This window comes from Chelon labrosus (genome assembly GCF_963514085.1).
Source record: "Chelon labrosus genome assembly, chromosome: 17".
Taxonomy (NCBI): domain Eukaryota; kingdom Metazoa; phylum Chordata; class Actinopteri; order Mugiliformes; family Mugilidae; genus Chelon; species Chelon labrosus.
Genome location: NC_140350.1, coordinates 25,878,078 through 25,894,045, shown reverse-complemented (window position 1 = coordinate 25,894,045; position 15,968 = coordinate 25,878,078). Strand labels below are relative to the sequence as shown.

General features: G+C 42.9%; 1 protein-coding gene across 1 annotated transcript; it reads left to right on the top strand.

Moving 5' to 3' along the window:
- Nucleotides 1-82: 82 nt before the first annotated feature.
- LOC311502966 (hexokinase-2-like) lies at nucleotides 83-13,443 on the top strand. The gene is made up of 11 exons (XM_084565442.1): nucleotides 83-294; nucleotides 3,942-4,058; nucleotides 8,718-8,880; nucleotides 9,077-9,225; nucleotides 9,326-9,445; nucleotides 9,593-9,688; nucleotides 9,863-9,962; nucleotides 10,539-10,722; nucleotides 10,930-11,085; nucleotides 11,170-11,403; nucleotides 12,451-13,443. Exons 2-11 carry the CDS (start codon nucleotides 3,942-3,944, stop codon nucleotides 12,656-12,658), a joined length of 1,527 nt encoding a protein of 508 aa, XP_084421568.1. The 5' UTR covers nucleotides 83-294; the 3' UTR covers nucleotides 12,659-13,443.
- The last annotated feature ends 2,525 nt before the right edge of the window (nucleotides 13,444-15,968 follow it).

Sequence of the window (15,968 nt, the reverse complement as noted above, 5' to 3'; positions counted from 1 at the left end):
GTGAAATTATGAAAAAAGAAAAACGCCGCTCCTTCTCTTCATGGTGTCCTCTCAATCACTTTCTCACACAAACTACAGAAGAGTAAACCTTTAGTAAACTGATCCTCCTCCATCCAGGAAGCTTGAGACAACGACCAGAGGACGAGGACGGCGTGTCCTGATGTTGTGACATCAGCGCTGCCTTTCTTCATGAAGTGGGTGTCGACCTGCTTCTAAACTCAGCTCGTCTCCTTCTCTCATTCATTAAGGAAGTTGACTCCTGTCAGTCGCAGCTACGCAGCACACAACGCAAAAGTGAGTTTTTCTTTTCCTCTTTCTTACACGGATCATAAACTGTTTGAGTGTTTTGATGAAGATGTTTCTGGCTGAAAGCCTTCTGGAGTTTTATCGTCCCTATCCTGATTATTCCACAAAGTCAAACCTTTCTGTAAGAACCACAGGAGAGCTCCAGATCACACCTTTCTGGGAGAAGTAACAGAACATTTTTGGTCTTTGTTGCTTCCTCCAGCTCAGAGCAGCTTCCTAAAACATGAGTTAAACTGTTCAGAGCTGCCTCAGGTTATGGATGAAGCTTTCTGTGTGATAACGCTTGAAGACAAAACTTAAGAGCTGAGGCAAAAGACATATTTTAGGTTGCGTTACCGGTCAGGTGAAACCTAAAAAGGTGTGTCTGAGCCTCCATGTATGCAGCAGCTGAGAGATGAGTGAGTGTTTCAGCAGCGTGAGTTCACTTCTTTTTCTTCTTATATCATTTGAAAAATCCAGACTTTTGTGACTTTGTTGCTTCAGTTTGGACGTTAGAGTCGCCACTAAAGTCCTAAACCAGCTGATGAGAATTAAACAAATCCATCTGATTGTAAACTTTGCAAAAGTACAAAACTAGCAGGAAAAATAAAGTCTGGCAGCAAATAAACAAACTGAATTTTCAGTCTTTAATTCTGCCTTTAAATGGGGCTTAAAGCTCCACATGAAAGTTAAACCTCCCAGTGAGCTGAAGAAATGTGGGAGATGGAAAAAAATCAAACTGAAGAGTTCACCGTGGCTCTGGGAGGGATTTAAACCGGCGCTGGAGCAGGTTGGAGGCTGGAAAAATACAAAACGAGCTGAACGGAGGAAAAGCTGCTCGTACTCTATTGGTTGAGAAGAAATAAGAAGTTGTGCAGCTTTAATGAAAAAAATGAAGTTTAATTCATAGCAGTGGCTATGAGCTGAGCTTTCAACCGTTTGGTTTCATTACGACGCTGGAAAAGAAAAGAAGCACATTTGACTCTAGAATATCTTTATTTGTTTCCTGTGAAGAAATGTGTCGACGTGTTCAGGTCACAGCTCGTAGGGTTGTTTGTATTTGAGCCATATGGAATTAGAACCCTGCCATAAATCGTGCGCGAGCGCAAATCAAACATCCGCGAGCGCAAATCAAACATCCGCGCGCGCATTGGTGTCTTGACTTGAAAGTTTGCAAAATGTCACACAGAGCAATGAACTTCAGTATGTTTGACTGAGTGCTGTCTTTCCTTCCCTCCATCGTCGACATTAATCTGATAAAATGCTGATCATTTTTTGTAACTTGGATTCTGTTGCACAACGACATTTTTTATTTTGGTAAAACTGTTTTGTTCATATTCTAAAATATAAGGGTAACAAAATATCTCTTACGTGAGGCGTTTCCACAGCCATAGCTCTTGATGATAATAACGTTAACTAAGAAGTTATCTGATACTACTGTCTTTGACGTTACCTGAATGGCGGTTCGGCAACCAGCTTTTTGGTGCATTACCGCCACCTTCTGTTCTGGAGTGTGAATAAGTGTGGTTTGTCCCGTTTGTCCTAGTAGTGTTGCCGTACCCTGCTGTTCAACTGGCCAATAGGCTCAACCAATTATATTTGGAGATACAATGCCCCCAGAGCCCGTCTACGGAGAGCCTTGCCACTCTCTATTAAGTCCCATTGTAACGAATGTTGGTTGCAGTTCCACCAGATTTCCACTGGGGGCGATCGCCATGAGTGCAACATGAATGGGACTCTATGGAGCTAAACGGCTAAATGTGTCTCTTTCACCCGATTGTCGTTGAGAAATCTCAGATTTGATTGTAGGTTTTGCAAGTTCAACATGGGTTATAGGTCAAAAGTTGAATGAACGAGAACTTATGTCCTTTCGTTTTCTTACAGGTTGAGTTGTTGTTGCCCATAACACGCTAGCATTGTGCTAATGAACGCTGATTGGTCAGTGAAGGACTGATTACGACCAGATCCCGCTTGACGGCATCGTGGCATCCGAAGCGGGACCAGAATGTTAAGGCAGACTTTTTCGCCCAAGTTTTTTTTTTTTCGGGCCGGTCTTTTAAAACAACGAAACAGAAACTCTTCTAGCACGATTATTTACCCGTGTCAGCTGTGTTGTCCATGCCTCGAGAGAAAAGAAAGTGCAGAGCGCTAAAGCACCAAAGCAGTGACTGAAGGATTGCCGTAAAGCAGTATCTGGTCGTACGATGTGTATGACGTCATCGACATTTTAAAATACTTTTTAAAGCAAATAAGTGACTCTAAAAAATCTAACACCCAGCAGTGTGTAATTTCTTTGCATCTCCTTTCAAATACAATATTCAAATTACTGCACAAAAAATTATATCCTGAGAAAAGTGGATTTTGAGGGGTACTGCTCCATAGACCGCCATTCATTCTGCACTCGTCCTGAGAGCGCCCTCATATGGAACCAGAGTGGAACTGCAACCAGTTCAGAAGCCGGAAGTTCAGTGAGAGTGGAAGTTCTCCCCTTATTAGACATTCTCTGATGCCCCCCAGGCATGCCCCCAGGCCCGTCCCCCTCACTGACAAAAACGCCCAATAAAAGAAATTACTCGCGCGCGAGCAGGGGACAGTTTTCCGCGCGAGGAGAGGAGAGTTTCGCGAGCGAGCAGGGGAAAGTTTTGGATACAAAATAGCTCGCGAGTGCTTGGAAAAGCGCTCAGGGGGGAAAAATGCGCGCGCGGATGTTTGATTTGCGCTCGCGCGAGTCTCATTGCACGCGCACGATTTATGGCAGGGTTCTAATTCCACAGAGCCCGTCTCAGGACCAGCTGGTGGAAGTGGTGAAATGCTTGTTCCCCTTTCACTTTTCCTTCCTGTTGAAAACCCTCATGATCAGGAGGAAACTGCTTTGTAGGAAACTTATAACTTCTTTAGTTCATGTTTATGCTTTTAAAAATAACTCATCAGACACGTTAGCAGCTCTGTCAGGCTTTGCTTGTAGCATGCTAACAATATGCTAACAATATGCTAACAACAACATGGTGTATCTTCACCATCTTCACATATTAAAAATCTTCTGTTAAAGACTAACTGTGTGTTTATAACAGCCTGTCTTTGTGCTACATACTTTATTAGCTTCTGTTAGCTGGAAGTGGAACGTCTTTAGTTTTGCAGCTTTTTGGTCATTAAATAAAATACTAACCTGAATATTTAACAAATTACCAGTTACAAGAGGAATCACTCACGTCCATCCATTAATATAATAAATTAACCTGTTGGTGGCGCTAGAGGAAAAGCTGGATGTGCACTAAACTCTGTCAAATAAAAGGTTTAGAAAGTGAAACTTTTCTACTGGTTTTTATGTCGGTATCGGTTGAGATGGTTCACAGGATAGTTCACAGTTTGACCTGCTGGTGGCGCTAAAAGGAAAAGTCAGAGAGTCACCAAACTGTCAGGGATTCATCTAAAGACGAGAAACTATCTCTGTACCAAATGTAGTAGCAGTGTGATGAGTATTTGTTGAGCTCTAACCAACTAACGGTGCTAAAAGCTAACGTGGCTAACCGTAACATGATGTTAAAATATAAATTACACCTTAAAAGTAGAAATAAAGTCTCTTAACACAGAACTAATGACTAGTTTGAGCTCAACATGACGTCAAACCTTAACAAGCTTTAATTTCTTCTGATCAGATGAACAACACGGAGGCTAACGGCCAGAACGTCGCTCAGGTCTCCAAGAAACCCAGACTGAGTGGAGACACCTCGACCCTTCACCTGGACGGAATCCCTCCGGACACGCTCATTAAGGTACCTGCTAATTACACTGAGCAATGCTAACATTCAGTGTGTGCTATGCTAACATTCAGTGTATGCTATGCTAACATTCAGTGTATGCTATGCTAACATTCTTCCTGTCATGGTTCTTTCCTGAACTTAAACATAAATGTGTATTTCTGACATATTCTACTGGACATATCTGACAATAAAAGACATTAGCCTAATTAGCTAATTAGCACTTAGCATAGCAAATACAACACATCTGAATTTGATGGGAATGTTTTTACTTTTAAACTAAAGTGTTTGGTGCAGATTAAGAAGTCCCTAAATGTGAACGTTGAACCAGGTTTTGTTCATATTTGAACCTGCTTGTGTTGTTAGAAGAAATATTAACTGACCATCAAAGTCTCCATGATTAATCCTCTGAGGGACATTAGCATCTGTATTTGTAGAGATATGTTTTATCTGCTAGCGTGGCTAACAGTCACACACATCCTGAGAAAAACCAAAGCCTTTGACTGAACCTTTGACCTGATGTGTCAGAGCAGGTTTCAGGAAGTTAAAGCGTAATAAAGGAACAGATTCCTCTATTATGAAGCTACGGTGACACTGCTCTGATTAATACGACACAGTCACATTCTGTTCCAGATTTATAAAGCAATCATGACTCTGTGTCCAGATTTTATAAGAAACAACTTCTTGTTTTCGGCCTCAAATTGAACATCCTCACTTCCTGATTCATTTCTCTGAAACTCAGGAATGATGCTGATGATGATCGTTACAAGACCTTCCTCCAGGTTTACAACAGTATAGAATGAACTATGGGACGGGGGTGTCAAACAGCCTGGGGGCCAGAACCGGTCCAGACTGTCTAATCTGACCCGTGGGATAAAAGTAACTGCTAATCCTAATTTGTACTGTTTCAGTAAGAGCTGAGACCCAGAACTAAACATCAGATTAATTTCATTTTTGTTCTCTAATCTTTTTAAAAGGAGACTTGATTAAATCTGAACGTCATCATAATGTTCTTGTTCTTCTTTGAACCAAAACAAAGAGAAACGTCAACATCAAGGTGGACGAATCAGAACCAGAGTCATGTTATTGTCATTTCATGTGGACGGCACAACACACACCCATACACACACCCATACACACACACCCACTCATGACATGTAGTCTAAAGTGACTGATTTTGTGTGTGTGGGGGGGGGGTAAGATGCTTTCTATGAAACAGCGGTAGAAGTAGACAGACTGCAGCAGTTTTCTGGGTCGTCCTGAGAAAGTAAAGTCTCAGTTGAGTCTTCTGGACGGCAGCAGTAGAGTTCAGCTCATTTAAGATCCTCTCCACCTCTGGATTGCTCCCTGGTGGCCAGATGCACTATGGGTAATAACATAAGCCACGCCCCCTCCAATTAGTTCCTTTCTCATTTAAAGTCAAATATAAAAAATAAAAAATGTAACTGACCACATGTATCTGATACTGATAATAAAGTATAATTCATTCATTCATTCATCTTCTATACCCGTTTATTCCTGTAAAAGGTCGCGGGGTCAGCTGGAGCCTAACCCAGCTGTCATAATAAAGTATAATGAAACTAAATCAGAGTTTATTTTTCCATCTTATCTTTCCTTTACTTGTGGTAAATCATGATTTCATTGTTGATTGTGGTGATAAAGCATGACCACAGCGTCATGATAGAGGAATGAAGTCGGCCTCACCTCCTCTGATGAAGCAACAGCAGCGTGTAGAGACAAGAGATGAAGAAATAAAGGGGGGGAATAAAAGACACTGAGAGAAACACGCCTCTGGAAAATTACTGAACTCCTGAAGGAGTCAGTCAGAGACAAAGGAGGAGTGTAGGTTTGTCTGAGCCTGGGGTCATATCCAGACATGTTCATGTAGATTTATAACCAAAGGTTTCACGGCTGCAAACGCTTTGCTTTTACAAATATCAGTTATTTATTCTGATTCATTCATTTATTACGCTGAATAAAATCCATTAATGAAACACAGTTAAACACTGAAAACAAGTGTCTAATAAATAAACCTCAGTTTACCTTCATTCCACCAACATTGTTCTCTCTGCTTTCACATCCATTTCAACCAGTGTAAGAATATTGACTTTAGTTTGGTTATTGTTGTCATAGCTTTCATGTTTGAATTATTAGACACAAAACTAAATATAATACATTCAGTTAGAAGTTAATACAGCGTGTGATTTAAAACTAACTGATCACCAAGTCTCAAGAAATGAAAACATGAGATGGCAGCTAAGCTAAGCTAAGCTATCTACCTCATCCAGCAAGAGTGTAACTGACTTTTTTCTCTTATTTAGCTGCTAACGTATTCGTTTATGTTAAACTAAATAACAAAAATGTCATAAATATTAAACTTTAGGTAAAGCCAGCTAATACCATCTTAGCTTTGACTGAAGGTAGCACATTTTAGCTGTTTGATTAGCTTCTTTGTTAAGTTAGGGTTGACTTCAGCTGTGTTGTTCTCTTTATGACATTAGCTTAATGGTTAGCGGTCTTTGTATAACTTGAGCTGTTGTTAGCTTTGTTTGTATAGTTTTAGCTTTCTCCAGTTAGCTTCCCTTTAATATGTTTAGCTGAGGACTTTCTGTGTGTGGGGTGAAACATGTAACTAGCTTCTTTCTACACATGGTGCAGTTAGCTTTGATCTGTGACTCAAGCTTTATAGTTAGCGTTCTCTTTAGCTGTGGTAGTTAACATTTCTGTATGACTTTAACTGTGTAGTTAGCTTTGTTTCTTTAACTTTAATCTTGAAGTTGTGTATGAAGTTGGGGGAATGATGGCTGTGTAGCTAACCATGCTACTCTTTTAAATTGTGTAGTTAGCGTTCCTTGTTTGAATAACTAACTGAATAACTCTTCCTTTTTTTAAATAACTTTACCTCTGTAGTTAGCTTCTTATGACTTTAGCTGTGTAGCTGTGTAGTTCAGTAAACCACACCTGTACACCACAACCTGAACATGACAGAAATCCGTGCTGTGTTTTTCCAGCTTTTAAGGAAACAGGAAAACAGGAAGAGAAAAAATGAATTGTTGCTTCCATCTCCAGAGGATCATTACATGACCAGTACCAGCCAGCCCTCTTCCTGCTCATACACATGGTTATTTCTACTGACTGTAAACTGCAGGAAGCTGTAATCTGTCTTCAGATCAAACATGGTATAAAATGTGTGGATCTAAATCTGACCTTCCAGCAAATTATTTGTTATCCTTCTCACCTCTTTGTCCTTATTATTTATCAGTTTTAATGGGATTAACTGCTCCAGTAGTAAATTACTTTATTTACTCATCCACGTCATGATGACTCCCTCCTGCATTCTTGTTCAGCGTCGTGCCTCTCGCTAGTATCTGTCTTTAAAAGATAAGGAGTTAGCTCAAGAATCTGCAGGTCAGCATGTTCTCCTCTAGGTTTTATCCCTCTGAACCAGTATCATGACTTAGATCATCCATCCTGCTTTGTGTTCTGTGATTTTAAGTCTGATGCCTCCTTAAATACTGTTACTGAGCTAAAGCTAATCTGCAGGAACAGCAGTGTGTGAGGAAATGCCGCCATCTTGTGGTTAAACAAGGAGAGTTTATTTCATGGATTAAATGTTTGCTTTTAGTAAAACCTGTTGAGGTCTGGACCTGTCTGGACTTTTTCTCATATAGAGAGATGAATGTCATTACTAAAGACAGAAACTCACTTAGAACAATTCATAAAGTCTCCTCTCACTCTCTGCAGCCACCAGCGCCACATACGTCAAATCCAGCAGAAGCATCAATGTCGACCCAATAAAATGACAGAAATATACATAACAGATGTAAATATAATTCATTTTATCACCTGAACTTTAGAAACTATTCAGAGTTCTCCTCAGAGCCTGTCAACCAAGGGTAGCGCTCATAGTTGCTGACCTGGGTCAGGCTAGCTAGCTCCAGGGTTGGGCGGCCTTTCCTCACAATATCCAGCTTTTCCTTCAAAGGCCTCCACGAATATGTCTTTCTAAGAAGATCTGCAACCAGATGGATAGCCTCTCCTCCTTCCTCCATGGTGGCTTCAACAAGTAGCTATCAGAACGTTAACGTTGTGCAGCTAGCAACAGATGAACATGAACCGCTAGCTTAGCTTAAAACGGAGCGGCTCTCTGACCGTCCAATCAGAGGACGGTAAAACGCTGACGCTACCGTAGGACACAGAGAAGGACTAAGAATACCAACTAGAAATGTGATTGGTTAAAGGAACAGCGTCATTACAATGTGTTTCAGTTTTAATTGTGAAGGCCCAGCAACATGATGATGAAATATGCTAATGCTAAGCTACACTGACAGAAGCACCACAGCTGAGAGACAGACAAGACATGAAAAGAATAAACTATTGGAATAATTTAATAAGATTAATGAGGAAATATTAAAATAGAAGTCAGTGATTATGATAAAGTTTAGTCCAGCTGGATATGTTGACCTCTTCTTCCTCCTCCTTCTTCCTCCTCTTCCTCCACCTCTTCTTCCTCTTGTCAGATCTTTCCACTTGAACATTTTTCCTGCTTCCAACAACAACTCTGAGGATAAACTGTTCAGCTTGCTGTCTGATACATCCACCCAGTGACAGGAGCCACAGTGACCAGATAACCTGTCAGTGGTGGTCATAATGTTGAGGCTGATGTCTCTGCAGGTGGAGACGTACCTGGAGCCTTTCCGTCTGTCTCTGGAGAAGCTGCAGCAGGTTTCTGCTCGGCTGAAGAAGGATCTGATCCGAGGTTTGGGAAAACACTCGCATCACAGGGCGCCCGTCAAGATGCTGCCCACGTTCGTCAGGGCCACGCCGGACGGGACGGGTAAGAAACGCCACCACATGAAGCTCCGCCCCTAATGATCTGATTGGAGCACGATCAGTTCCCAGTATTGTAGCTTCCAGGACTGAATCAAGCTCTGATGAATTAAAAGACAACTAAAGGATGTATCACACAGACTCGTCCTAAAGCACAAAGCCACTTTTATAAATGAGTTGACAGTTTCCCAAACTTCCTGCAGAGAAAGGCGACTTCCTGGCCTTGGATCTGGGAGGAACAAACTTCCGAGTGCTTCACGTCCGTGTGGTGGAGGAGGAGCAGAGAGTCCTGAAGATGGACAGTCAGATCTGCGCCATCCCACAGGAAATCATGCTTGGAACCGGAGAACAGGTGACTCCAAGGAAAACAGTCAAGAAACGGTCGACGTTATGAGCTCTGTGTGCAGGAGTCCTGGAGATGTAAAAGTAAATGTCTCTCTGTCTTTGTCCAGCTGTTCGACCACATCGCCGCCTGTCTTAGTGATTTCATCGACTCTCAGAGCCTGAAGGGACAAACTCTTCCTCTGGGCTTCACCTTCTCCTTCCCCTGTGAGCAGAAAGAAATCGACAAGGTCAGAAAACACCAGCAGACCGATCAGAAGTCTGGAAGCTACTCGTTAAATCAGAGAAATGTTGTCAGGACTCACCAACACACTGGTTGTTGTGGACTTTAACGTTTTAGTCTTTCATGTAAAACTGTGTCTTATTTTTGTCCCCAGAGCATCCTGATCCGCTGGACCAAAGGCTTCAACTGCTCCGGGGTGGAGGGACAAGATGTGGTGAAGCTGCTGAAAGAGGCCGTTAAGAGGAGAGGGGTCGGTCTCACACATTCTTAATTGTCTAATTGTTGTTATTGATTTGGAGGTTATTCTTTTAATTTTCTGCTCAGATGAATAAAGTATAATATGTGAGTGTCATAAAGCAGATTATAAATAGGAGAGACATGAACTTACCTGTCTGTCTCTGTCTCTGTCTCTGTCTCTCTGCAGGACTATGATATCGGCTCAGTTGCCATGGTGAATGACACAGTGGGTACGATGATGAGCTGTGGATACAGAGACCAGAGCTGTGAGATCGGAATGATTATCGGTAACTACGCACACGAATAAATAAGAAGAGACCAAGACACAAATACAGCTATGGAGGGATGAAAAGAAACACACACAAAGACAAAAATGTTTTAAGAAATGATCATAAAGAGACTAAACAACCAACAACACAACAAAGAAGCTAAACAGTAACTAAAACCTCAAGAGACTAAATCAACCAGAAAAACAAAAACTGCTGCAAAGACTCAAACTGTCTTTACCCAAACAACCACAGAGAGACAAAGAAATGACTACAGGGACAAAACAATTAAAGAAAAGACTCATAAAAGAACAAGATGTCCATAAAGACACAACAAATGTAACACAACAGTAACACAACAGAAAAGACTCAAAAACAACCTCAAAACTAAAATGAGTCAAACACAATCATCCACTGATGAATCCACACATGTGACTTTGGTCTCCCCCTCCTCCTCCTCTTCCTCCCCCTCCTCCTCCTCCTCTTCCTCCTCCTCCTCCTCCTCCTCCTCTTCCTCCTCCTCCTCTTCCTCCTCCTACCAGGAGGTATCGAGCTCTTTAGTGACTGACCTCAGACCTTTTGAATTCCCTCCTGCAGGTACGGGAACCAACGCCTGCTACATGGAGGAGATGAAGAACGTCAAGCGTGTGGAGGGCGAGGACGGGAGAATGTGCATCAACACGGAGTGGGGCGGCTTCGGGGACGACGGCTCCCTGAAGGACATCCTGACGGAGTTTGACGTGGAGGTGGACAAGACGTCCATCAACCCCGGCGTCCACACGTAAGTCGTTCAAAAAGAATTCTGTTTTTAATAACGATTCATTGATCGATCGACCAGCCACCAGGGGGAGCTCTACTTTCTTTGGCTTCACTTTAGAGGAGCCGTCATGGCGTCCACTTTTCTACAGTCTGATCTGAGACCATTGTTTTGTGTCAGTAAATGTTTGGGCACTAAGAGGCAGCAGCACTGATCTGTGTCCTCCTGCAGCTTTGAGAAGATGATCAGCGGGATGTATCTGGGCGAAATTGTTCGGCTGGTGCTGGTGAAGCTGACGGAGGACAAGATACTTTTTAAAGGAAAGACGTCTGACGCACTGCTCACCCCGGACAAGTTTGAGACCAAGTTCATCTCATGGATTGAGGAGTGAGTGGACCTTTATTTCACTTTTAAAATCAATTATTTGATCATTGAGTTTCATTAAAACCTCCATGCTGGTCTCTGGTTCAGGCCTGACAACGGTCTGGAAAAGGCCCAGACGATTCTGACCTCATTGGGTCTGGACTGGGAGCCGGTCGACGCCTGCGTGGTGCGTCTGGTCTGCGACACCATCTCCTCACGCTCCGCCCGCCTCTGCGCCGCCGCCCTGGCGACCTTAGTCAACCGCATCCGTGTCAACAAAGGGCTGAGCCATCTGAAGACCACGGTGGGGGTGGACGGGACGGTCTACAGAAAGCACCCAAAGTAAGTCAGAAAATAGGAAAATGAATAACTGATGAATAAGTGTGATTATGTGGTGGTCATGGTCCTGTCAGTGGGCGGATGTAAGCTGAACATTTTATCCTCTGAGTTGATGAAAGAAGCAGGAAAATGTTCAAGTGGAAGGATCTGACTTTAACAAGAACCAAACTGTTAACAAGTGTCCGAACCAAACTGTGACATGACTCCAGAACTAGTGGTGGTCCTAGGTTCTATAGGAAGTAGGTACCGGTACCGTTAACAGGTGTATTGTTGAGTATTGTTGATTCTCCTGAGGAGGAGGAGGAGGAGGAGGAGGAGGAGGAGGAGGAGGAGGAGGTCAACAGTGGTCCAAGGAAGGAGGAGAACAGGGTCATGGAGCTGTGTGCTCAATGGAAGTTGATGCTGGTTCTGATAGAGAGGAATCAGAACTCAGTGGATCTCAGACCAGTCAGGGTGTCCATGATGACCTCTGACCTCTGATGAAAGACCAGAACTGGACCATGGAGACCTGGAGGAAGACGGTGGTTCTGGTTCTGGTCTGATGGATCTTGTCCTGGATCATGTCCTGGTGGAGACCAGCTGGTGGAGGTGGTGTGACCTGCTGGGAGACCTCAGGGTCTTCCATCCACGTGGACGTTACTTGGACTCGTAGCTTCTCCCTACTCCACCACCCTCTCATGGAGACAGGGTTCTCTTGAAGCAGTTCAGGAACAACAACCAGTTCAAGGTGTTGCCTCCACATTCAACCAGATCTCAGCTGAATCCAGAGTTTGTGGGATGGAGGCTCCACCTGTCAACCTGCAGGACTTAGACCAAGCGCTCCTGTTGGTTCATGTCCAGTGGGACGGACCAGTAACATCACAGCACAATGACCTATCAATAACAACTACTGTAAATGTCTACATTATCAACAAGTTTATCAACAACCAGAGACCTCCTAGCGACAACAGACTAGTTCAGGTCCAGAGCGTTGCTGCATCAGCTGAAACACTTCTGTCAGGTTTTAGAGGAGGACCTCGTTCATATCTGTCTCCTCTCTCCTCCCTCTAGCTTCAGCGACGAGCTACAGGCAGCGGTGCGCCTCCTCGCCCCCAGGTGTGACATCTCCTTCCTTGTCTCGGAGGACGGCAGCGGGAAGGGTGCTGCTATGGTAACGGCGGTGGCGCAGCGGCTGGCTCTCCAGTCCCGGCTGTTAGAGGACAGCGAGGGAGACGAGGAGGACGAGGAGGAGGAGGAGGAGGAAGAGGAGGAGGATTAATAAGAAGCAACAACAACATCAGCTGAATTTCTCTCTTGTTTTGTTTTTTTATTAAACCTGATTCATTTTTCATCCCAGCTAAAAATTCAAACTATGCAGACAACATCTGAATGACTTTATATGCTGCTGTGTAGCCTGTACATGTGCAAACAAAAACATAACATAATGTATTTATGATTATATTTCATCTCATTAAGTCTCAAAGTTCATCCACTGCAGCAGAGAAGACAAATAAATGAATGAAGCCTGGTTTCCATCATTGTCTGTATTAATGTTTTATTTCTATTTAACACAACAGGACGTTAGAAGGTTTTGATCCACGTCTGTTTCTGATGTAAAGAGTGTTTACATCTGGTTTCAGAATCTAATCCCTGATCCAGGTCCAACATTATCAGCTGTGCATGTAAACACTGTAGAATTAATAAACCTTAAACACACAAAGGAAACCGTGATGACTTACTAACTCATAATTAAAAGATGTAAACAGCTGGTAACGTCTCCTTCATGTCTTTTACCTGGAAAGACCAACAGCTGTTAGAGTTTTCTGTCTCATCCTCAGTGATGTTGGTGTTTCTCTGAGACCAGAGCTCAGGTTGTGGCTGGGGAGGAACGTGCTGGGATTAGACATCAACAAGATAATCTTAACTGCTATGAAGAAACCACTATGAATAAGAAGAGAACTCCACAGATTAAGAACAGAAGGAGTGGAGCGTGAAGGACGGAGGAGCGTCTCCTACTACAGTAAATGCTGAGACATGCAGCTCTGATTGACCTACAGAGGACAAACTGAAGCCTGCAGCTTTTTACACCTCCTGCTGCAGCCTCTTCCTCTTCCTGCCACACAGCTCGTAATCTGGGTGTGAAAGTCGACAGCTTCTCCGGCTGCTGCTGCTGCTGCTTCACAACACAACAGTTAGCGTCGTTCATTCCTTAATGAACCGTACAGTCAGACAGTCTGCTTTCAGATGCTTCAGTCTCTTCCACAACAGAAACTCATCAGCTCTCAGTCGAGCTCCTTCTGTCCTTCAGAGACGAGTTCCAGCAGCTAAAATCAGCCTCGCTTCAGGACCTTCTACTAAATCTGGTGACGTCGCCGACAGATGATAACCACCACCTCACTTCTATGAGCACAAGGACTTTTAAAACTGTTCATTAGGACGAAGAACCGAGAAAGTATTTAAAATGCATTCACAATAATCACTGATCACAACGTTTCTCCTGTGGATGAACATATGAGGAGTTTTTCAGACTTTTAGAGCTTCCATCAGCTTCTCTTCTCTTTTCTTTTTACAGTTTGTGAGATATGTTGTCTTCAACAGCTGCTGATCCTCATGTAGCAGAGGAACTAGATGAGATTTGTCTTTGGTCTGAATTACTTCTTCTTCTTCTTCTTCTTCTTCTTCTTCTTCTTCTTCTTCTTCTTCTTCTTCGTCAGACGCTGACTGGACAGATTTTCATTCTCTTGTTCTGCTTTTTAAATGATCTGATTCATGAACAGCTTCTCCTCCTCCTCATCCTCCTACTAACCTTCATCTGCAGAACAGTTGTCATCATCCTGTAGAAATCACTCCTTCATTTGCATTGTTAAAGTATATACTCATTTGCCAGTTCATTAGGGACACTAGTGAATGCGTTCTAATGTAAATCCTCCTTCTTGACTGTTCTAATGTTCAGTTAATGTTGAGTCATAAATGTGATGATTCACCTGGAGGATCATTTCAGAGGATGTGGTTTGTGGTGCTGTTAAACTGGATTGAATCAAACATTAAAGTGTTTCTGTTATTTAGTCTAACCCACTGACTACAACGTCAAAATATTAGGAACACGTGTTGGTTCAATAGTTGAATCAACATCTCTCAGTTATTAGAAACTAAAGCTGAACAGTTAGTGCAGACTGTTCTACTAGTGTACCTAATGATACGGCCAGTGAGTGTACATCAGTGTCACAATGTAAACACAACATACAGCAGTGTTTAAAGTATTTAAATGTTTGCATTAATAATTTAGATATTAATTATCTGTATAAATAATCTTTAGTAAAACATGTGGCAGCGTATTAGAACATCTAAATGGTTCAGCTTCTCATCTTGAATGAAGAATGAAGGAACCTCGTCATACTGTGGCTTGAAAAATAAATATAGTTACAGTCAGTTAACAAACTGAAAATCTTTGGGGAAACTTTGACTTTCTGTCTCTGAAGAACATTTGTTTAATATCTGCAGCTTCTACATGTACCTAATGAACTGGCCAGTGTGTGCATACACCCTATCACTGTTAGTTTCCAGTCTTTAATAACTGCTGACTTTGCTCCTTTTGGGCTGGGTTTGGTCCTGGTCCTGGTCCTGGTCCTGGGTCTAGGGCTGGGTTTGGTCCTGGTCCTGGTCCTGGGTCTAGGGCTGGGTCTGGTCCTGGTCCTGGTCCTGGTCCTGGGTCTAGGGCTGGGTCTGATCCTGGTCTTGGTCCTGGGTCTAGGGCTGGGGCCTTGTGGACATTTTAAAGAGACACGTGCGTCCTCCCCCTGCTGGCTGCAGCTGGTAACAGCAGCCTGATGCTGTCGTCCTGCTGGAGGATCACGTTGTCCTGTTAAATCGGCCCCTGGAGGCTGTTGATCATGACATTTGATCCAGATCTGACGACCTAATGTCAGACCAAAGAATATTACAGCTGGTTTAATTATAGGAAATATAGAAATATAGAAAGAAATAAAAAGAATCTGCACATATGATAAGAGAGGAGAGTAGAGGAGTTTCTGAAGAATTAAATGATTTAGGACAGTTCTAAGTGGCAGTCTGGGAGACCTCCAGTGTCTCGAGTCAACAGAGTCAACACTATCTTCAAATGTCCATCTTTAAAATGTCCCATTGTCAGTCAGTTACAGCTCCATGACCAGGACATGACGTCTACAACCATCCAGGAGACAGAATAAACAACTACAACTCTACCAAAGCTGGAGACACCTCTGTGTAACACCTTCTCTTCTCATTGATGTTCTACTTCTGCTGCTGCTGGACTTTGCCTGTTGCTTGTATTAAATAAATCCTTCATGCAGACTCCATTAATCTGAACATTTCACTCACTGACACAGAGACTGAGGACAAAGAGTCCCCAACATCAGCTGAAGGTTTGTCTGAGTCTTTAACACATGTCGTTGCTCTACTTTTTAATCTCTGTCTCTACTGTAAATATCCAATAAAGATAAAAATAATGCAAAATAAATAAATCTAAAACACTGCTTCCTGGTTTGGTTCTACATTGAGGACCCACTGCACATGCTCATTAGAGTTTCACTCTTTTGGCCCCGCCCACAGAG

Bases quoted from the DNA above. Each gene is read 5' to 3' on its own strand.
- LOC311502966 (XM_084565442.1), top strand. From the start codon at position 3,942: ATGAACAACACGGAGGCTAACGGCCAGAACGTCGCTCAGGTCTCCAAG. The intron at 10,723-10,929 runs GTAAGTCGTTCA...GTCCTCCTGCAG, and splicing joins ATCAACCCCGGCGTCCACAC to CTTTGAGAAGATGATCAGCG. The intron at 11,086-11,169 runs GTGAGTGGACCT...TCTCTGGTTCAG, and splicing joins TTCATCTCATGGATTGAGGA to GCCTGACAACGGTCTGGAAA.